The 23,707-nt window shown below is 36.4% G+C and overlaps 1 protein-coding gene across 1 annotated transcript in view; it reads right to left on the reverse strand.

Annotated features, from left to right (window-relative positions):
• Positions 1–266: 266 nt before the first annotated feature.
• TYR (tyrosinase) overlaps positions 267–23,707 on the reverse strand; it is a gene marked incomplete at its 3' end in the record, with an annotated part of 89,979 nt that continues 66,538 nt past the window's right edge. The window contains exons 4-5 of the mRNA XM_082628781.1: positions 9,238–9,419; positions 267–493 (exon numbers count right to left, since the gene is read on the reverse strand). Of these exons, the coding sequence (XP_082484907.1) occupies positions 267–493; positions 9,238–9,419 (409 nt within the window). The remainder of the gene's footprint in view (positions 494–9,237; positions 9,420–23,707) is intronic.

Consider the following 23,707-nt stretch of genomic DNA (forward strand, 5'->3'; position numbering starts at 1 on the left):
CCTCCATTACCAAATGGCATCTTTTCCTTGGAAATATGGGCTTGAGGAAAACTATTAAGGGAATGATCAAAATACAGCAAAGCAAGCACAGGAGGCTTCTACCTGAGTTGGAGGAGGGGTATACTTTGTATTAAGATAACAATTCTAATAATGATCTTCATAGACACATGCCAAGGATTTCTGCTAGGACCACCCCTAGGGACTTTAACATCATTTAATTTAGAGTGAGGTCAGGTTTTTTGGCCCAACTCTATTGCTTAAGCCTTTTATAAATGGCTCTGATACAACAAGCTGTGGTAGTCCTCCTTGTCCATAAGCAGTGGCTGCTGTTCTTCAGGAAGCTGCTTTCTCTTTCGATGACACAACAGGCTAATGAGTCCTCCCAGCACAGCAGTGAGTACAGACCCTACCAAGGCTGCCCCAATGAGCCATGGCCAGATCTGACTTGCTTGTTCTAAGTAGGGTTTAACGTAATCTTGAAAACTGTCTGGTCCTGAAATAGAAAGACATTCCAATGTTTTTACTATCATCATCATCATCATCATCATCATCATCCTTGCATAGTACTTTGGAGTCAGATGCTTGGGTTTGAATGCCAGCTCTGTTACTTACTAGCTGTAAGATCTTGGGAAAGTTACACCTAATACTCCTAAGCTTCAGGTTCTTCATCAGGAAAATAGGAAAACAATACCACCTTGTTGGGATGTTTTAAACTTCATAGATATTATCTGATCTGTAAATTGTACAGTGCCTGCCCCCAAGTCAGCTACTGTTACTCTTTTAGTTATTTATTCTGTTATTTGACTCCATATTTCTAAATAATAGGCAAATATTACTACTTCTTAATTCATCAAGTTTATCTCTGGAGTTCCTCAGGTATAAACAATGATTTGAGCTCTTTTACAGTTTCCCTTTTCTTTCCTCCATATTTTCAGCATAATAATACCATGATCTGGGGTTAAATCCACATCTCGGATTTCCATTATTTTTAGTATTTAAATATTATTCACAATTGAATCAAATATTATTCTATGATTACATTTCCTTTCTTACATTATTTTCCACTTGGAGTTAATAATTTATTATATCTATTTGCTTGATTTTAAAGTTCCCATCACTATTTACAAGACACTCTAAAATACTTTATATACATTTTGTGATACAAAGGAAAGAAGAGAGTGCATCTTGGGCTTACCTAGTAGCAAATTATGGCTTTGTGACTTAAGTCTTGAGCAAAAGTAATACATGTAACTTTGGGGCAGTTCCCTTAAAAGGAAAAGGTATGCCTTCTCCTTTTCCCTTTTCCCCTTTCAACTAATGCAGATAGTATGTTGGTGAGCCACTATAGATCATGTGATCAAGGGTAAACCCTAGGTCTTATAGAACTACAAGAAACAAGCAGTTCTGGTCCCTGAAATTATGCAGCTTGTATTTGACAACATACCAAGACTGCCATTTGAGCAATAAATAAATTAACTTATTTAGGCCATGGATATTTGAGCCTATATCTGCTCCCCATCCCTACCTTCCCCCTGTTGCTGATGTGGGAACTACAACATTTTTTTATGACTTATTTTCTTGGCTTCTGTTGATTAGTTCATAGTGAACCACTGACTCAAGTTGGGCCAGTCAGAATCATTACTCAAAATTCACTGTGCTGGAATTAAGAGTCAGATGACTCAGGAGCTGATAACAGTCTTAGAGCTAGAGAGGGGGTAGGGAGGGGGGAAGAGAGAGAGGGGGAGAATGAATCTTTAGGGAGCTTAGTTTCCTGGTTCCTGCTGTTCCTCAGTCTCAGCTGCATTTTTGTCTTCCTTACATTTCAAGTGTTCATTCCTTCCTTGGATTTTGTTAACCAATAAATTATCTTTTTATCTAATCTTGTTTCTTTGGAGTTACTGTCTTTTGCTCTTCAAAAAGTCCTAATTATTTTTAAAGTTAGTTAGATTCCTACAACAATAAAAGATAAAGTACCTTAAGATATTCTGCAATTACAGTTATATGTAAGCTTCATATATCATAAAAATTAGATCAACAATATAAAAAGAAAATTAATATTTATTTAATAAAATATCTTGGAAAGAATGGGTAGCAACATGAAGTGAAATGTAAAGTGGGAGTCTCATTGATCACCATAAACTCAAGCATTCAAAATAGTTAAAGCAGGAGAATTTGTCAAAAATTAATTTTATATTAAATTACAATCTTCATTCAAAGAAGATAACAGTGGCGCTTCCCTGGCTTAAGTGGGGCTACAGGGCTCAAACCCCATTTCTCCTGTTACTTTCTCCTTTTTTGTCTTTGGTACCATCCTTTTGCCAGCTGTCACTAAGATACCTCTAAAATTCTTAGAATCCATTAAGCATAATTTGAAACAATAGAGCAGATTTGTGTTTCTCTTCATCAGGAGGGGACAATATGTTGCAAAGCACTAACATTATAAAATAAATTATAATAAAAAAGATTTACAACTTTGGATTAATATTAATTTAAATCTAAGAAATGAAAGCTAACAAAGCTAAAATAAAGAAATTAAAATGTGAAAATTATTTTCATCAAACATAAAGGTTACCATTCTAACACATTTAAAAATTAATTTGAAAATGAAATTACAAATGCTTAGTTTGCATTGCTATTAGTCACTTCAATATATAGTGCATTTTAAATGTCTCACAAAATGCAGATTACATAGAGGTTACATAATGTGTATGATTTCTTTATTGCTTAAGGCTCGGCTCAAATTCTTTCACAATTTTAAATCACTATTTCTTTGTCTGTCCTTCTGTTCTCCAGCTTCTCTTATTATTTCTCTACTTCAGTTCATTTCAAGTTGTCTTAAATTTTACTTTCACCAATGGACTGTCTTCTTTGAAACACTGTATCTCTCAATGGCTTCAACCTAAAATTTAGACTTGTCTTCCTCAGTTATTTGCTTTTGAGCTTCAATAGTGTATCTTTAAATTATTTCTTAATATCAAAAGTTTTCTATTTTTTTACCTACTTAAAATTCCATTTTTCTTGTTACCCATTCTCTTCAGGATAATCATATAGTCTTCTATTTGTTTGGTGCTCTGTCATTTCCAAAGCACATTCATATGCCGATTTATCCACACAACAAACACATGAGGTAGTTAGGAATCATTATCCTAATTTAACCAATTCAAAATCTGTAACTTAGAAAGTTTGCCTGTAATATTTAAACTCTACAATGTATGTATAACCTTTGGAATGATGTCTTTCACATAAAAAGTAATTTATAACTGTTATCGACTCTTCTTACTCCATAGTAATTCCATCAATATTTCAACTGAACCAGCTTCCAGTAAGAGTTTTTCTCTCTCACACCTGCTTTGATCACTGAGTCTGCTCAGCTCTCTCTTCTGGATTCCCAGACTCTTTCATTGCTCCTTTGTGACACTTGGCACAATTGTCTACGTGTTGCAATTATTTATATGTATGTCTTACTTTTCAGGCTTCTTCATGAACCCTTGAGAGTAAGTAGTATGTCTTATTTATCTTTCATTCTTCTATTCATTCATTTATTCATTCATACAGCAATGTTTACTGAGACACAATAAATGTCAGGTGGTGGTCCAGGAACTGCATGTGAAAGGCTGAGTAAGCAGAGCTCCTGGCCTGAAGGAAATAATAACTGGAAGAGGAGACTGACAAGTAAACAAATTATTTTAAGAGCAATGCTGTACCAATGCAAATATATAAAAGATAAAATGGGATAATGGGGAAAAGACCTCCTATAACTGCCTGGGGAGTCAGAGGAGGCATCCCAGGAGACTATCCCACTGAGTAGAAGAATAAATTAGGACTTGAGTGTGGGACGCTGATGGCAAGCCATCCCAGGCAGAAGGAACAGTATGCACCTGTGTATACACATAGGGAAGCACTAGTGAACAAGTCCTCATCAAACCCCATGTGCAGAATGAGACCCTCCAGTTACTGTGAACATGCCTCCTCCTCTCATTTTTAAAATCAAATGTCCAGGTCTTTTGGAATATATTGGAAGAAGGAAGCTCTTAATAAAGTAACACCAGACAGAAAGCAGGATTACATTTGCCAACAGCATCAAGGACTCAACCCTTCATTGCCAAAGGTTTTTGGTCTCACCTTTCAATCAGTTATGCATGCAACAAAATCACCTGCTACTCAATTTTGAAAAACATCACTAAATTCAATTATAAGAGAAAATGTTTGACTAAAGCAAGAAGACATCAGCTGCCTTTTACGGAAAATAATTAAGTAATTATAAACGTGAGTGCCTAAATGATGAATAATTAACTGCCTGAACTAAATTATATCAAGAAATTTTAAAGATTTTTTAGTAAGCTTAAAGTTTAGCTTATTCTATTCTGGCATTGTGTCTCAGTATTATTGTGTCTCAGTAAACATTGCTGTATGAATGAATAAATGAATGAATAGAAGAACGAAAGATAAATTTTAAATTCCTTGAAAGTACAACAGAAGGAGCAAGAGATTAATTCATAAAATAGAAAATAAGCAATTGCTGTTGCTTATTTTAAAGCAAAACTTCTCTAAAATTAGTGGTGTAAGCTCATAGCTATATGAAAAGGACTCTAAATAGATAAAACATTTTGAATCAATTAAAAAAAATAACTATAAATAAATAATAAATACCTTTAATCCCCTAATGTGACTCTTTGAGCCTTCTTTTCCTTTTCTCCTCCAGGGGTTTTTGTTGCCTTTTCATTAAAAAGTACTCACTTGGGACACTAAGGAAGGGACAACGAGGTGGAACATATGTGTGCAAGGCAAGTATAAAGAGAACCCTCTCTTCTGTGGAGTCATGGACAGAGAATTCATTTGGGATTCTATATTTGCCACTTACGAGCTTTGTGACTTAGAATTTGTCACTTTATCTTTCTGTTCTCAATCTACTTACCCATAAAACAGAATAAAATCACTACTACACAAGATCGTAAAGATTGGCAAAGATAACAATTTATATGCTGATGTCTCTTACATTAGTATCTGCAGGCAGAATCTTTTCTGAGGCTGAAGGCTATCCAACTGCCTCAGAGATATATTTACCCTGGTGTGCCATTCACCCTATTTCACTGTGTAACAGATACCACCATGAGATTCACTCCATGTCTGGCCCTGCTCCTATTGTTTCTATCTCAATGAATTCAATCACCATTCATCATTTTGCACAGGCCAGAAAGCTTAAAGGCAACTCTAATATCTCCTTTCTCACCTATTACATGTAATCATTTTCCAAGTTCCATAAATTTTGTTTTCAAAATAATATCAAAATTTTTTGTCCTTTCGGCCTTGCCTCTTACCACCACTGCAATTCCAACTTCCTTCGCCTCTCCCCTGGATACTCGTAACAGCATTTTCACTGGCTTCCCCGAATGTGCTTTGCAACTGACACAAAACTTGCATCTTTCTGGATTTTATATGAATATAATCATCAGTATATATTCTATGATGTCTGGTTTCTTTGGCTCAACATTATGTCTTTAACATAGAGGACAGACTTGTGGTTGCCAAGGGGGAAGGGGGGGAGGTGGGGGAGGGATGGATTGGGAGTTTGGGATAAGCAGACGCAAACTATTATATATAGAATGGATAAACAAGGTCCTGCTGTATAGCACAGGATATATTCAATATCCTGTGATAAACCATAATGGAAAAGAATATGAAAAAGAATGTATATATATGTATAACTGAATCACTTTGCTGTACAGCAGAAATTAACACAACATTGTAAATCAACTATACTTCAATAAAATAAAATTGAAAAAAAAAAAACTTCCTACAAGCTGCAGCAACCGTAATCTTATGAAAACTCAAATTTGATCCTGATTTGTTTAAAATTCATTAATGGCTCTGTTATCCTAGCAATATGGCCAAAATTCATAATCAAGACCTCCTTTTCAACTAATTAATTCTTCCTGTTACTGATATTCTCTGAAATGTCACTTCATTGACCCCTAGAGTTATGCACATCTCTAAACAAACGAGTCATTAGGTAAGTAGTGGCTTAAGGTCTTTCTCTTTCATTAGTATGTAAGCACTGTGAAGGAGACTACATTGTTTACCACTGTATCCATAGTATCTAAAAGAATGCCTTGAACAAGGTAGTTACTAAACATATGTATGCAGAAAGAATAAATAAACCAATAAAATCACCTAGAAAATATCTAGTGCAATAGAAGACTTGAAATACATTAAAAATATCTAAAAATGCAAATCAAAACTACAATGGGGTATCACCTCACACCAGTCACAATGGCCATCATCAAAAAATCTACAAACAATAAATGCTGGAGAAGGTATGGAGAAAAGGGAACCCTCTAGCACTGTTGGTGGGAATGTAAATTGATACAGCCACTATGGAGAACAATATGGAGGTTCCTTAAAAACCTAAAAATAGAACTACCACATGACCCAGCAATCCCACTACTGAGCATATACCCTGAGAAAACCACAATTCAAAAAGAGTCATGTACCACACTGTTCATTGCAGCACTATTTACAATAACCAGGACATGGAAGCAACCTAAGTGTCCATTGACAGATGAAGGGATAAAGATGTGGCACATATATACAATGGAATATTACTCAGCCATAAAAAGAAACGAAATTGAGTTATTTGTAGTGAGGTGGATGGACCGAAAGACTGTCATACAGAGTGAAGTAAGTCAGAAAGAGAAAAATAAATACTGTATGATAACACATATATATGGAATCTTAAAAAAAAAAAGGTTCTGAAGAACCTAGAGGCAGGACAAGAATAAAGACGCAGACATAGAGAATGGACTTGAGGACATGGGGTGGGGGAAGGGTAGGCTGGGATGAAGTTAGACAGTGGCATGGACTTATATATACTACCAAATGTAAAATAGATAGCTGGTGGGAAGCAGCCGCATAGCACAGGGAGGTCAGCTCCATGCTTTGTCACCACCCAGAGGGGTGGGATAGGGAGGGTGGGAGGGAGATGCAAGAGGGAGGAGATATGAGGATATATGTATATGTATAGCTGATTCACTTTGTTATAAAGCAGAAACTAACACACCATTGTAAAGCAATTATACTCCAATAAAGATGTTAAAATATTTTTTAAGAAAAAAAATTTTTTTTAAACCTGAGTATTAAGAAGTGTGACATTTTTCTAGCAAGCTTTACTTATATGTATTGGTTAAGAGACACCATCCTTCATGATAAATATCACTGGCATTCAAGTGAATTCATTGGTTTAGCCCCATACCAGATACCATTTGGAGAAGACTGGAGAAGCTTGCAAAGTATCAGTTTTGATTTTGTAGGGCTCACAGCCAAGGTAGAGAGGGGAAAGATTCATATGTAGAAAAATTATCATGTAACTCTAATAAAGGAGTGATTAAAACATGACTATGTATATGTATACAATGATTTCATATCTGAGAGTGTGACAAATGGATATGGATCAGAATTTAGCCAGAGAGAATAGTGTAATAAAAGCATGAACTCGGGGCTTCCCTGGTGGCACAGTGGTTGAGAGCCCGCCTGCTGATGCAGGGGACACGGGTTCGTGCCCTGATCCCAAAGGGCAGGAAAAGGTTGATAAAATACAGTTTCTCCTGTTGGCCTTAAAATGTGGTTCTGCTATGCCACATACTAGCTAGATGGCCCAGGACAAGTTATTTATATTCTTTAAGCCTCTGTTTTCTCATCTATGATCAGGAAAAAGAAATAATAGTGCTTACTTCACAGGGTAATTATGAAAATTAAAGGAAATAATGCACACAGCATGCCCCGAAGAGTTCCTGGAACATGAAAAGATCCATAATATATTAGCTATTATCAAATAACTCAATTTATCTCCTCAGTATAATTTTTCATTTCTCATACTACTCAAATAGGAGAATTTAGCATCTCAGAAATACATGGTACACTTTACACCTCTATTTTTGTTATTCTATTAGTTTAGAATATTCCCTATCCTTTTCTATCTGCTACCTGCCTGCTCATCCTTCAAGGCCTTGTCATGTCTTTTTAGGTTGAACTACTCTGAAGTCATTGCTTTCTCCTCTGTGCTCTTATAAGATTCCGTTTATGACTCCTTTATTGCACTTAACACAGCTTGATGTTTCATACTTTTTTGCACAACTGTCTGACTTCCATACTGGATTTAACGCTCCTTGAAGTCTGAAGGTATGTCATTCATTTATGTGTCACTAAAGTTTAACAAGAGGTAGGAAATTGGTAAATGTCATTCACTTGTTCATTTTATTTTACTAATCTGTTTGTTTCCATGAATTATCAATGAATATAATGAAACATCAGTGCTTGTCTAATACCTCGTATCCACAAACTCTGTGTTGTTTAACCGTTTTTTTAGCTGTTGACCATCTTGTGTTGCAGTGGAGAGGACCCTGTAGTGTTGAAATCTGGCTCTTCCACATACTGGTGTTTGGTATTGGGAAAGTCATTTAAGTTATTTTAGCATCAGTGTCCTTACCTCATTCTAGAAATAATAATACTTCCCCTAATATATGGTTGATTAACAATGCATGTATGGTATGTAGCAGGCTCACAGGTAGGGGGAGACATTACTACCTGTCCGGTATTTATCAAAAAGATACTGACATACTACTACTAAGGAAGAGAATTTAAAGCCTAGATCTAATTACAATCCTAGACTTAATCATAGTCAGAGCAATTATTATTATAATAGCTATTATCATTATTATTATTAACTGTGTTTAACATCAAAATGTTCACAAATTTTCTTGGTAACCCTAGCATGATGTTCCCAAAGATGATTTCAAAACTGCTAGATGTTTAACTTGTGCTGACTGTCCTAGGCTCTTAATGCATTTAATTATCAAATATCTCTTTGAGGTATTCTATTCTCAATATTTTAGGTTAAGAAACTGAGATTCAAGGAACTGAAGTCAAATTTCCCAAGGTCACACAGAAGTCAGTTTATAGTGTCATCTCACACCCATTTTTTGTTTTGATTTTAATTTTAGTGCTCTTCCCATGGTTGCCATATGCAAAATGCTCTATATTAAGCAGAAAGGACAGAAATTTAAAGATTCTTGCAACTTGGTCTATGTAATAATAAATCAGTGATGAGTTAAGGATCGTAATGCATTTTCCCAATTTAAATAATTTGGGGATAACATTGTAAAAACATAAGGTTTTGCACTCTCTCAAAAGAAATTGGTCACACCAGACTCAGCAATTCACATGAAAGAAACTGAGCTTTACCTGAATCTTGTAGGTAGCTATAGTCATAACCCAGATCTCTGGATGAAATAAAGAAATCACCATTTCTGTAGAGAGGTATAAAAGGAACCATGTAGGATTCCCGGTTGTGCCCAATGGGTGCATTGGCTTCTGGATAAACTTCTTGAAGAGGACGGTGCCTTCGAAGCCACTGTTCAAAAATACTGCAGAGGAAAGGATTATTCAATGTCAGAAGCATATTGTTAGTAAAAGAAATATTTGGAATCCTTAAAGTAAAATAACAAGGCATATCTTAAAAACCTAAAGCCGTGGAAAGATGCCACATATAGTTTTCACGCTTTGAAAATATTTTGTAAGTCACCAGTTCATGCTGTCAGGTTCTGATGAAACTCATTCATTTGAGAGAAATATTAGAGGATAACTTTGAAAGAGAAATTTCTTAGAAGATAAATGAAAGTTACTTGACAAGTTTAGACCCTTCAGAATGCTGCAGAGCAAGTGTAATTATTGGTTGAGTGACAATTGAGACATAGTTGTAAATTAAATGTCTCTTATCTCAAAGAAAGTTCACCTAAAGAAAGAACATGCAAAACTAAATTGGAATCAGGACTAGAATTTGGCCATTTTTTGGTCATGGTAGGGGACTTTCAATTATTTCAACCTCCTTGTTATGTCTGGTGCAGTGTATGCTTAATGAATCTTGGTGGGAGAAAGAGCTCACCTTCCATGATAGAGGCTAAAAATACTTACTTGGAAAATTGTGGTTTCCAAACTTCCCTGGAAACTAGAGTATGACCACATGATCAATACTCAGCCAATCAGACATGCCCATCCAAGACTTTGAAACAGGAGACACTGACACAAAGAAGCAAGGACAATGGAAAACCAACATCCTGTTTTTAAGGGCAACGAGGCCAGAGGTATTAGTAAAGGTGTCCAGGGGTACCCTGTGTTCTAGAGCAGTGGTCCCCAAACTTTTTAGTACCGGGGATCGGTTTCATGAAAGACAATTTTTCTGTGGATGGGGTGGGGGGGAGAGGGGGGGAGGATGGATGGTTCAAGCAGTAATGTGAGCCATGGGGAGAAATGCGGAGCCCCGGATGAAGCTTCACTCGCTTGTCCACCTCTCACCTCCTGCTGTGTGGCCCAGTTCCAACTGGGGGTTGGGGACCCCTGTTCTAGAGCATGGTTTTGGCTGATGATTGAATGCTGCCCTCCTCCCTTGTTCCCATCTGTTTCTCAACCTGTTTCTCCATGATCTCCTCACCTATCCAATATCCTTTCAGCAAATGTGTTTCCTGTTGAATCAGCCAGAGTGAGTTTCTGCTGCATGTAATTAAAAACTCTAACTGGAACAAACACTAAAAAACTATGGGATCAAAAAGGTCTAGTAAGAATGGAAGCAAAACTAAGCTACAGCAGAATTTATAGTGGATCATTAAAGGTGTGATAAAGAGAATGGCTTTGTGTTATCAGACCATATAACATAGAGGGAAGAACACTATATTTGGAGTCAGAACACTCCCCTTGAGTCCTAGATCTGTGGTTTAAGAGCTGTATAAGTTGTATAAGCTCGAAAGCAAATCACTGAATCACTTGAAGACTTAGCCTTCTCATCCTTAAAACGAAAGCAATAATATCTGTCCTATCTGTTTCCAAATTATCCAATGTGATAATTTTTACGAAAGTGCTAGATATATAAGCTACTGTTGTTTAGCTCTAGAATTGAAGCTCAGAGATAAAAGGTTAGTGCATGGTCAAGAGGATGGGTCTAAAAAAGAAAGTGATAATACTTCAAGCAAACAAATAATTTTTTTGAGAAAATGTTTTGAAGTACAATAAAGAAGAGAACAAGGAAGCCAGATGGCAGCAGTGGTGATTGCTTTTTCTGTGATGAAAAGCAATTGTATTTGCTTAGAGAATCTGGACTTCAAATACTAGTTGTGGCCAAAGTTGTTTTTAATTGTGAATTAACTGAGAGATCAGCAGGCTGCTGATAAACACTGCAAATCTGGTCCATGAATACCAAATGGTCCCTAAATAGCTCAATTATTAAATGTGTTTACTGAGTACTTACTATATGTTAAGTTTTGGAGAAACTTGAACCTGTGCAAAAACCTGAATTCTGTGGGTTGTGACAAAGGAAACTTGTAAAAGGACTTAACCTGAACCTGTTTAATTTTCCTTTTATTCATCTGCAAAATGGGAGTAGTATTTATGTCTTAAAGGTATTGTAAGGATTAATTAAGCAAACTGAATGTCCTTTGACAGATGAATAGATAAAGAAGATATTGTATGTATATACAATGGAATATTATTTAGCCATAAAAGAACAAAATAATGCCATTTGCAGCAACATGGATGGACCTAGAGATTATCATATTAAGTGAAGTAACTCAGACAACAAATATAATATCACTTACATGTGGAATCTAAAATACAACACAAATGAACTTATTTATAAAACAGAAATAGACTCAGAGACATAGAAAAAACTTGTGGTTACCAAAGGGAAAGGGAGGGGAGGGATAAAATAGGAATTTGGGATTAACAGATATACACTACTATATATAAAAGAGATAAACAACAAGGACCTACTGTATAGCACAGGGAACTATATTTAATGTCTTGTAATAACCTATAATAGAAAAAAATCTGAAAAAGAATATGTATATATGTATGTATATACGTATATATGTATAAGTGAATCGATTTACACTGGAAACATTGTAAGTAAAAAAATTAAAAACTGATTAATTAAAATAACATAAGTAAGATATATGGTTAAGTGTTGGACACATGGTAAACAGAAGCCATCCTCATCCCCATAGCATTTCTTCCTCTTCTTCCTTCTACTCATGATTCATGTTATACTGGAAGAACTCTACAACTGGTGAGAGACATGAGACATGCATAGAAATGCCAAAACCACGTATATTTGAGCTGGTTCTTTAAAAATGGTTATTATTCTTTAAGCAGAAATGGGGAAACAGAGGATTCAAGAAGATTGTTTTTTTCTGTGTGTACCTCTATTTTCTCAACTGAAGAAATTAGGAATTGGCTTAAGTCTATTCAAGTCCTATAATTTTATGAATTATTCTTTTTATTTTAACATCTACAGTTTTCTTCTTTTCATGAAAGCATTACTGGTTCATTATATACAATTCAGAAAATATAAACAAGCAAAAAAGAGAAAAGAAAAAAATCATATGTACTTGCTCCATATTTTTGTTGCAGTTTTTAAAATATACAAGTATAACATTAAATACATATTTTAATAAAAGAGAATTTTATTATAGACAATATTTTATAAGACATTTTATTTGTACTAAACAATGTTTAAATGATATTTAAACATGTTTAAACAATGTTCACCAGTTTTCAAGTGGTAAACCTATTTTGTGGTACGCGGGCCTCTCACTGTTGTGGCCTCTCCCATTGCAGAGAAGGAGACCCTCTGATAATTAATCTCTTCCCCATCCCTATTAAACTTTGACTGACTTAGAAATAGCCCAATATACAATGAGCTACTAGATAAGAGCTTGATGCAAACATTGTGCATTTTGTTAATTGAGAAAAATTACCCCTGTAGTTCAATTTATAAATAATCTTATTTCTGCCAAGAAGAAAAAATTCTTTATCTAGATAGGACAAGGACATCAATTCTCAGCACCAAAAGATGTAATGGATGAAACAATTAATGTGCTTACCCACCTTACCAACCTTTTAAAATGAAGGTATTAATCTTGCTTAAATTCTGCATCAGTGGGTCTCATCTTCAGTTAATTTCATCAAACCATGTCTAGAATGGCTCACATAGGAATACTAATGTTTAACTTGGATAATCACACTGACATTTTGGGAAGAAAGTTATCTTCTTACCAAAGATTCATTTAAACTGTATTTAGATGGTTTTCTAGAAGTCTGAGCAACAATGAAATGCACAACAGAGGATTTAGGAAAAAGTTAAGATAATCACAGATGGAAACAAGAAGGGATGTGTTTTATGTATGAAAGTAACATGGACGTCTGGTCACACCCATCCTTACAACAAGACAAAGCTGGACAAGTAGAAAATCAACAACTTTTCTTGGACCCGTGAGAGAACTGGGCAAACTGCTTCCCCCAAAACTGTAGAGATAAATGCAACCAGAGGAATTCAACTGAAATTTGCTAACCAAGAAGAGAAGCAGCTGGATCCATAAACTTAAACACTTTGATGAATGTCTGGAGGTTGAGTACAGACAACTTGTAATGTGAGAAGCTCCTGGGAGCCATGGTCTTAGGGGGATATTCCCTCACATTTGGGGGTTTTACCTCCAAGAATTCTGCCAGATTTTCATAATGAAGACCTGAGAAAGATCCTCTCCTGGCTCTGTAGGGGGAGGGAGAAAATGACCATTGTGAAATATGTCCAGAGTCTTCTCCACACCAAAGCCCTTTAATCCAGAGGAAATAACTACCAGAGACTTATCCCGGTAGGAGAAAGGGAATTCCTCTCAGTCCAGTCCCTTTCAGCCTTCCTCTCTCACCTAAGGGGAAATAAAATATAGGCCATGGGTCAGGGCTTCAAGGAAATAGATTGGGACAACTGAAAAAAGGAGTAGAGGACAGACAGGGAAAAGAAACCAAAAAGCTATACCATTGGAGAAACACTTATGAAGGTCACAGCCCCAAGACACTGGCCAACTAAAAGACTGAAATTTAATCAGAATATTGTAGAACACTTTCTTCCCCTATACTTTACCATGATACCAACAGAGCTCTAGTATAATTAGGTACACACACTGAGTACATAAAACAGCAATACACAACTCCCTACTCCTTTTGTGTCGGCTGTGCATAGTAACGCTCCTCCAAAGAGCACAATATGGATGGGTGGTAGACTCATTTAGGAGTTTGAGAAACCTGAGAAATATGACAACTGCCTAGGTTAACATCAACAATGGTAAGCCATGTTGATAGCACGTTCCCTTGATATTATGTGAAGAGAATAGTGCTTTACCTCTCTCGTCTTCCTCCCAAAAACACGTAATTTCAGTCTGCAAGAGAAAAACATCAGACAAATTCGAATAGAGGGGCATTCTATTAAATACCTGAGCAGCACTCCTCAAAACTGTCAAGGTCATCAAAAACAAGGAAAGTTTGAAAAATCGCCACAGCCAAGAAGGAGCTTAAGGAGACATGATAGCTAAATGTAATATGACATCCTGGATGGGATCTTGAAACACAAAAAGATATTAGATAGCAATGAAGTAATCTTAAAGTATAGATTGTGGTTAATAATAATGTATCAATATAGTTTCATTAATTGTGACAAACCTTCCATACTGAAGTAAATTGTTAAGAATAGGGGAAACTGGATGTGGGGTGTATGCAAACTCTGCAACATTTATGTAAATAAAAAATTATTCTTAAAATTTCTTTTTAAAAACAGAACAACTAACAAAGAAGCCTAATGTAGTTGGATATTAGGGAACTGATTTGATTTAGTACATTCACTGCTACAGTAAAATATGCACAAATACTATAGAATTATTTTTCATTCATTTATTCAACCATGTCATAAATAGTTAAATACACATATTATGAGCACCTATAACAAACTGGTTCTCTGCCAGGTATTGATGTATTTCTCTGTCCTTGTGGTACTTAGATCTATTGATGGAGATAGATACTAACCAGTAATTTCAGAAATGCATCTGTAATTACAGACTGGCAAATACTATAGAAGGAAGCAACATGGTAATACAATTTAGTGAGGAGGGCTCATTGATTCTGCAGCCTTTGGGAAAGTCTTTGATGGTGTTGAAGGAGTATTTAGAGAAGTGGTATAACAGTGTTTCTGAAAAAAATAATAGAATTTGCAAGGGTCTTTTATGGGAGGTCAGATTCTCTCATCTGTCTCACTACTCCCATAGCTTTACTTATTACCTACAGGCTGATGGCTTCTCAACTTATAGTTACAGAGTAAATCTTGCTCTGAAACCTCAGTCCAAATACCCAGCTGCCTAAGTGGCATCCCCATTGAAATGCCTCAAAAGAATCTTCAAGCACAGCACACAATATCTTCAAAAATCATGATATTAACATCCCTTCCTCATGCTACACTTCTCCACTGATCTATGTCTTTGGAATAAAAATATCTGTCCAGCCAGAAAATGTAAAAAAATGATGGATGTATCTATGGAGAGAACAGTTTGAGATGAAGCTAGAGAGGAAATGGGGGCCAAATCAAGAAGGGCAGGTGAGAACATGTGAGAAATATTTTTAATTTTTCCTAAGAGCAATAGGAAGTCACTGTTTATATCTGTGATCGCAAGAGATAACACGAACAGATAACTTTTTTAAAGAGTACACACATTGCACTATGTAGACGGGACTGAGGACAGTCAGAATTGATGTGCAGGGAACAAGGGATGAAGACATCAGTGAGAAAATTATATCCAGGTAAAAAGATGATGTGTGGCTATCCAAGTAGTACAGCTCAGTGGTGAGATGTCACAGAAGACTCCACATTTTCTGGTTAAAGTGGAATAATAATAATAATAACAGAAAAAAGGAAACAGTGAACAAAGTTGGTAAGGTGCTTAAGGTAGATGAGGACCCAGATCTTCTGGCTGATGTACCTGGGCTTCTTCCTCTGACACTGCAGTTGTCCCTGCCTGTGATTCTGTTTTCTCCTTCCTTATTCTCCCTGAGTGGGTCCTGAATACTTCTGTTACTCTCTGACTAAGCCTTGTATCTGAGGGCAGCATTTGTCAACAGGGCTGGAAAGGTACAGAAAAACAGATGCTAGAATATCAATTAAACACTTCACTTACTTCAGAAATTATCTCACATCATCCTGTTTTCTTTCACTGTGGGAGGAACAAACCCAAACTGAGGCAGAGACATTGTTCACAAGTACATTGGAGAATATCAGTGCTACCAACTAGCTAAGAAACCACATCTTTTTTATCTTCCTTTTCTCTGTGCATAGCACATAGCTGCAATATTTACATGATAATTGGTGCTGCTCTTTTGAGTTAATAATCTAACCCAGGAGAATGTGTTCATAATAAAGCAATTTCTGTAACGCAACCTCTTGATATATCTTGCTTATTGATTTAAGTCTCAGCAAATCAAGGAGGTAACTATTTTATTGATCCCATTTTACAGAAGAGAATACTGAGTCAAAGAGCTGAAAGTTTGCCAATGCTCACTCAACTAGAATGCAGTAGAAAATCTGGCATTTCATGTCAGATTTCTGTGAGTTTTACCATTATACCCAGCTTGCAGAGCTAGGGCCAGAGCCCAGGTGTTCTATTCCAAGTTAAATACTCTTCCACTAATAAGCAAAACGTTAGCAATTAGTACTTAAAGCAAAAAGATGGACAAAGCATTAGTGTTTTTCTCCAAGCATTTTAGAGCCATACACATAAGTGGGAACTAGGCATCGTTTGTCATTTTACTTTACCTGAGAAATGAACATTTGATTATAAAGTCTCTCAAGTGCAGAGAAGAGGTAAATACAGAGTTGTGAAATATTAACATCGCTAGTCTAAAGACTTGTGATTTTTCTTTCTGGAACTGAAACCCTTTTTACTTCACTCCAGAGGCCATGAGGACCCACAGACCAGCACAAGCTTAGTAGGTAACAAGTGGCAACAGAGAAGGGGGCCAAACAGAATGCCCTCTACATGGGGTTCTGGGTCTAGGCCTTGACCTACACATGAGGACCAGCTTAGGATTCCTCCTGAGGGAGGCCAGTGAGCACCCATGAAGTGACTCTGAAAGTGCTGAGTCTTATCTAGGCAGCTGACATTCACAGCAGGCACGTGGGAGAGAGGAGCTGAGGGAAGAGGTACAGTACATGCTATGAACATAGGACAGTCCTGCAGGATATGCAGACAAAAGGGCAAAATCCACCTTCAACCTGTTATAAGCAAAGGTTTAATAACGAGTCCTAATTTTTGCCCTGGGATTTGAGGGCACAGAAAGGAGCCAGAAACATAAAACTTCTTCTTGAGAAACCTGGATAAATTTCTGGTATTGGTTTGTGAGGGGTGAGAGGATAATCCGTGTGAGCCTCAGTTTATTCATCTGCAAAATGTGGATAATAACAAACTTCAAAGTGCCATGAGATATAACTGAGATTAAGTGTACAGTACACCCAGGATGGTGCCAACACACAGAAAGCACCCAACAGTGGTGAACTGTTGCTGTTATTCTTGTACACATCAGAAACCATCATTTCTGCAGTTTAATATGAAGGGCCCACTTTAATTCCCTTAGAGCAGAGGTTTTAGATTTCTGCTCCTTGGGAATTCTGGTGTACCACAAGCAGGATGGAGTTGTCTTAACAAACAAATATGTCAATGAATTTTATTTCTCATTTTTTTAAGAAATTCTATAAACAGAGATTGAATAAATTGTAGAGGTTAGCTTCATAGATTCTGAAGTTAGATTGCTTGGATTAGAATTTTGGTTGTGATACTCAGTAGCTGTGCAAACTTGGGCAAACTACTTAACCTTTTTGTGCTTCAGTTTCCTTATCAGTAAAATGGCAATTATAATCTGGGTTGAATTATGTCCCCCCCCCCCGCAAAGTTCATATGTTGAAGTTCTCAGAAATTGGTTTTGTATTCAGAGATAGGGTCTTTAAAGAGTTAATTAAGTTAAAATGAGATCCTTGAGGGTGGGTTCTAATCCAATATGACTGGTGTCCTTATAAGAAGAAGAAATTTGGACACAGGCTGGTACAGAGGGAAGACCCTGTAAAGACTTTTTACAGGGAGAAGAAGGTCATGAAGGAATCGTGGAGAGAGGCCTCAAAAGGCACCAACTCTGCCACACCCACCTTGATCTTGAATTTCAAGCCTTCAGGATTGCAAGAAAATTTCTATTGTTTAAGCCTCCGAGTCTCTGGTACTATGTCATGGTAGCCCTAGAAGACTAATACATAATAGTACTTATCTGAAGGGATTCTTGTAAGTATTAAGTGAATTAATTAAGTGAATTAATATATGTAAAACCATTTAGAATAATGTATAGAATAAATAATGTATAGAATAAAATACAGAATACTGTTATTAATATTGATATTAAAATGACACTTCCTTTGTTTTTGAGTTTTTCTCCCTTAGGATTTCCTTAAATTTTATTCTCTACTACATCTTTTTTGCTTCTTCAAGGCTTAGTTCAAATGCTACCTCCATGAAAACATCAATCAGATTTACTGTTTCTCTCCTTTGATCATTACATTTGTCATGCTATATTGTAATTATTTGATTATGTGTCATTCTCCAACAGTATATGGGTTTAGCCACATGTAGCCACATATATTCTTCCTTCCAGCCCTTCTGAACCACTTGCAAGACCCCCAAAGCATACCTCTGTTTCTTCATGCTTCCTAGAACATTCTTGTTTTTTTCCTTCTATCACTTTGCCCATACTTCTGCTATTCGTTTTTTCAAAACTTAGGTTCAAGTGTCCCTTAAGGTGAAGGGCCTTACCTGATACCACCTGTGATGGTTAATTTTAACGTGTCGACTTGACTAGGTCATTGTACCCAGCCATTTGATCAAACATTATTCTAGATGTTTCCATGAAGGTACTTTTTAGATGATATTAACATTTAAATTGGTAGATTTTGAGTAAAGTAGATTATTCTCCATAATGTGGGTAGGATATAATATATATTATATGTATTCAATGAATAGTTATTGAGTATCTCCCTGTGCAGGCAAGTACAGGCAGTATATACGGTAAAATGGGAGATAAAAGGTTGCAAAAGGCAGAGCCCTTCCTATAGGCAATGTTTAGGGAGGATTTATACCACTTATATATATTTTTTGTATCTTTACTTTAGCCAAGGCGCTAGGACCTGTATCTGAAGTAGAAAGGCGTTTTTAGGTACTTTAGAGTAAAAGTCATCATTCATGGTAAAAACAGTAAGTTCAAGGTGGGCATAATTAGTATAAATACAACTTCACTGACCCAACAGTCCTATCATGAGCATCAGACAATACTCTGTGGTTTTCAACATCCTCTGTAAATTATGCTTTTAATACCATATCTTTTTGCCGTAAGCATCACCTTTCAGTATGATGTTAGCAGCTTTACTGCTTTCCCCCAACCATGATAGGATTCCCCTGATTCTGACGGTTACAGTGGAAAGTCCTTCATACTTCTATTACCTGTGCAGACGGAGAACTCCTTTATTTGGAATGATAACTCTTTCCTCTAGACAAAAGGATATTACTGCCATTTTGGCATATTGCCCTTCAGACACAGCTCCTACATTTTCAGCCTCTCAAGGAATTGGTATTGGTTCGATGGGAACTCAGAGAAGTTATGGAATTATTCCTTCACCTAACAGCCTACATCACAACCTAGAGATACCTGCATTCACAGTTACACAAAGGCTATAATTCCATTAATCAACTTTATTTCCCTTGCTGGCTCTAAGAGTCCCTGTTAATAGAAATCACTAAGAACCTCATTCTTCATCTTGGATCACTAATAGGACATTTGTCAATTTATCAATACCCATACCTGGCCTGCATATCTCCTGGTCTCTATCTCTTCTCCAGAACATATGATGAGAAAAATGAATAGGTTACTTTGGTACATATGGATTAAAAAAATGAGTAGTGAGGACAGTGAGCACACGGAACAAAATAGCAAAAATCGATGGGTGTCAGCCTAAGGTGTTTGCATTTATTCCATATGTAATGAGAGTCTCTGTTGCCATTTGAGAAGGTGAATGGCAGGAAAAAAACCTTGTGCATAGAAGGACTTATATGAAAGTGTTGCACTTTTTTTAGTCGGAGAAATTAGAGGATTTTTTTGTTGGAGAGTTTGGAGGCAAATGACTAACACATACTTATGGGTAGTTAAGTACCTAGAGCCTCTACTAAAAAGGTAAGAAAAATCAAAGGTAATGTCTGTAAGTGAAATAAGAGAGCAAAAAGGTCACAGATGTTTGAACACCAGGGGTGCCATCTGGCAGAAGGAAAATTCAGTATGAGCTTAAATGCTTCTTTTCAATGAACAGCAAATATCCCATGCATGCCTAAGAATATTTATGATGTACAATTATAGAAACATATGGAACACCAATACATAAATAATTTATGAAGTAATAATACTAATATCATTAGACATTTAGATGAGAAAAAAATATAATGTGTTCAAGTCTAGCCTAATGAACAGAGAAGATAATGTAAAACATCCTTCAGAAAGCAAATTCATCTGGAGCTGACAACCTGACATCTTAATCATGCCAAATGATTCTGACTGTTGGAAGGAAAGAGCCCAGGAAAAGATGGTTCAAGGACTGAAAAAGAGATTATTTTCTGCATTACTTTCTCTAAAACAGTAGTCAAAGCCCAGGTGGTGAATAAAGACAGAGAGAGAAGCTGGAAGATAATTTCAAGGAAGAGATAACAGTTTACACAAAGGTCCCCTGGAGTAGGGCACTACTATGTGATAGGGCACTACTATGTGATTATTCCACATAGGGATATCTTGATTCTCCATAATTGAGAGGTAGGTGCTTATACTTTGCCTTCAACTCTCAGTGCCTTGAGTTAAGGTATCTACTTTTCACTCTGTCCTCAAAGGTTGTATACTGCCCTTCTCTGCATTTAGAGGCCTGTAGGCAAATAAAAAGGAGCATCATGATTCATCATGACATACCAAAATCTCTGGGGTCTGTCAGTCTAAGAGGGAGTGAAAGACACTTTGAGAAATATTTTAATTGCCTCTCTCCATAGAAATAATTCTCAAGGGAGGAGTCTCTGAGGGAATTTATATTTGGGGGTGGAAACAATGCTATAGAATAATGGAATTTTATATTTAGAACCTGTGATTGTTATTAAGCTATTGCTTTACGGACCCAAATACAACCTACCATTATCAGTAATAAGGTGGACAAATCGATACATTCTATTGATGTCATTCAGCCTCTTTCCCAAGCTGCAACAATGTTTGCTCAATAAATCCATGTACAAAGTAGCCATAGTGACAGAGATGGAGGCCTGGCATGGGTTCAACAATATAACTTCTCTTTTCCCTAAGGCTGGCCTAGCTACCACCACTGAGTGCCAAATCTGCTAATACCAGAGATCAGCTATGAGGTTCTGATAAAGTAACATCCCTTTGAAGAAAAGGATAATTCACTCACCTGGTACATTGGTTACATTGGACTCCTATCATCATAAAGCATGGCACAATTGCTTTTACCAGAATAGATGAAAATCTGCATATGGATTTGCTTTCTGTGTACTTCTTCTGCCAGTACCACCACGCATGGACTCATGAAATGTTGCTTTATTGTCACATTCTCCACTCAACATTGCTTCTGACTACAGAACTCATCTCACAGCAAAAGCAGCGCAACACAGCTATTTCCTATGGAATTCACTAGTTTTACCATGCACTCCTACCTAACAGCAACTAGCCTAATAAAATAATGAATTGGCCACTGAAGATTCAGTTAGGATACCGATTAGGAGAAAATATCCTAAAGAGTTGAGGTCTTGCCTTACAAAGACAGTATATACTTTGAAATACTGACCAATATTTCTCCCGTGTACATTCTCTACAGGTGTTAGAAATAAGAGTGGAAATGGGAATGGTTCTTTTCACAATAACATCTTATAACCCAAGTACAACGTTTTTTCCTGTCACAATAGTTTTGAAATTGTCTGGTTTTTAGGTATTAACTTCCAAATAGAAGGACTGCTTTGAGATGGGTATACAGAAATATTGCATTGAATTGGATATTTAATTGAAGAATATTTTAGATGCTTCATGCCACTGAGCATATATATATGAAAGAGGGATACTCTCTTGGTTAATGATTCGGTGCTGAATGATACTGATTATCAAGGTGTATTTGGGTTTCTGCCACACTGTAGTGCAGGAAATACTATGTAAGAAATTCAGGGAATTCTCTGGAGAGTTTTTAGTGTTTCTATATTCAATAGTAAAATTTAATGGAAGACCTTAGCAACCAAAGAAAAGCAAAATAACTTAAAATTCAGATCCTCTAGGAATAAAAGTTTGATGCTAAATAGCCAATGGGTGGACTCTGCTAGTTACTAGTTGGTGTTTCTCAGTCCCAAAGATGTCTTACTCCACATTGTGATACTCAGGCTGAGACTCTGTAAGCTGCACATCTCCTTTGCTAGCTGGATCTCTGACAGACACTAGCAGTAGACTGGAAGTAGACAAAGGGACTTGCTCCCTCTTGTTTATTTCAGCAACCTCTCATTACTTTCAGAAGGGCAGTAGAGTTCAGCCTCCAGCTTTCTGTATATAAATTCCCAGAATCATCATCATTCCCTCTAAGAAGTTTCAACATAGTTGGGCTATAACCACCCCCACGGAAATCTGTCTGATACCCAGTTCTGTAAAATGCTGCTGAACATTGGAAGTTATCAGGATCAGCTGACTAGAGCCCCCCACTCAGAGGTTTGAATTCCTGCTCTATGAGGCCCCTCTTCCAATGTCAAAATACCATGAGGTACTTATACTAACGGAACATTATCTTCCCATCAGAAGTCTGAACCTGCTTCTGTGAAGGCCCTCCAAATGCCCCTCATTTCTAACCATTCCTTATCTCTCCCCAGCCTTGGAGGGAGTACGGCTTCCTCCAGTTCCATCCCTGTATATATTCTTTCAGTTTATTTTTTCACTTTTTAATTTTCTAATCTATTTAGCCTATTATTTGCATTAAATTACTTCTGTTAAGATAACTGGCATTGTTTCCAATTTCTGTCACTGAATCTTGACAGCTGATATGAAACACACATACACACACACAAATCCCTATCATTTTTGATAATAAAATACAGAAGGTAAAATTCTTCTTGGCTAATTGGTTATAGATTAATTTTTTTTGTACAAAGTTAAGAAAAATCCAGTCAGTTATTATAGAGTATATTTTGAGGGCATAAGACATAGGACAGTACCAGAAACACTTGAGATGTATTAAGATATATATTTTACAGATGAAAACATATATTCACATACTCAAATTGTTCCAGACATACAAGTTTTTCAATAACCAATGCACACATCCATTTTTAAATTTAAATTAAAAATTACAACCTGAGTTGCACAAGCAAAATTTCGAGTGCTCAATAGCCACATATGCAGACTAGATCATTAGCTTTCTTACTCATATTAAACTATGATGATATAACAACCTATGAATATAAAATTGGAGCCCTGTGTGGCAGTTGCATGACGCTAAGGATCAGAATACAAATTCAATCTCACTATTCAATGATATTTCCATTTTTCATCTTTGTTCTGATTTTTCATGTGCCCACGAGACAGACTGAGGAGGGAAGCACAGCTCTCCCACGTCAATCCCACAGTAATAACAGTGCTCCACGAGAATTATTCTGGATTGAAAATGGGACCACAGCAGTACTTGAGCCTTTTTTTCTTTATTTATTTCTGAGCTCTGATACTTAACTCATGAACTTTGATT

Source organism: Mesoplodon mirus, assembly GCF_964341445.2.
Source record: "Mesoplodon mirus genome assembly, chromosome: 7".
Lineage (NCBI taxonomy): Eukaryota > Metazoa > Chordata > Mammalia > Artiodactyla > Ziphiidae > Mesoplodon > Mesoplodon mirus.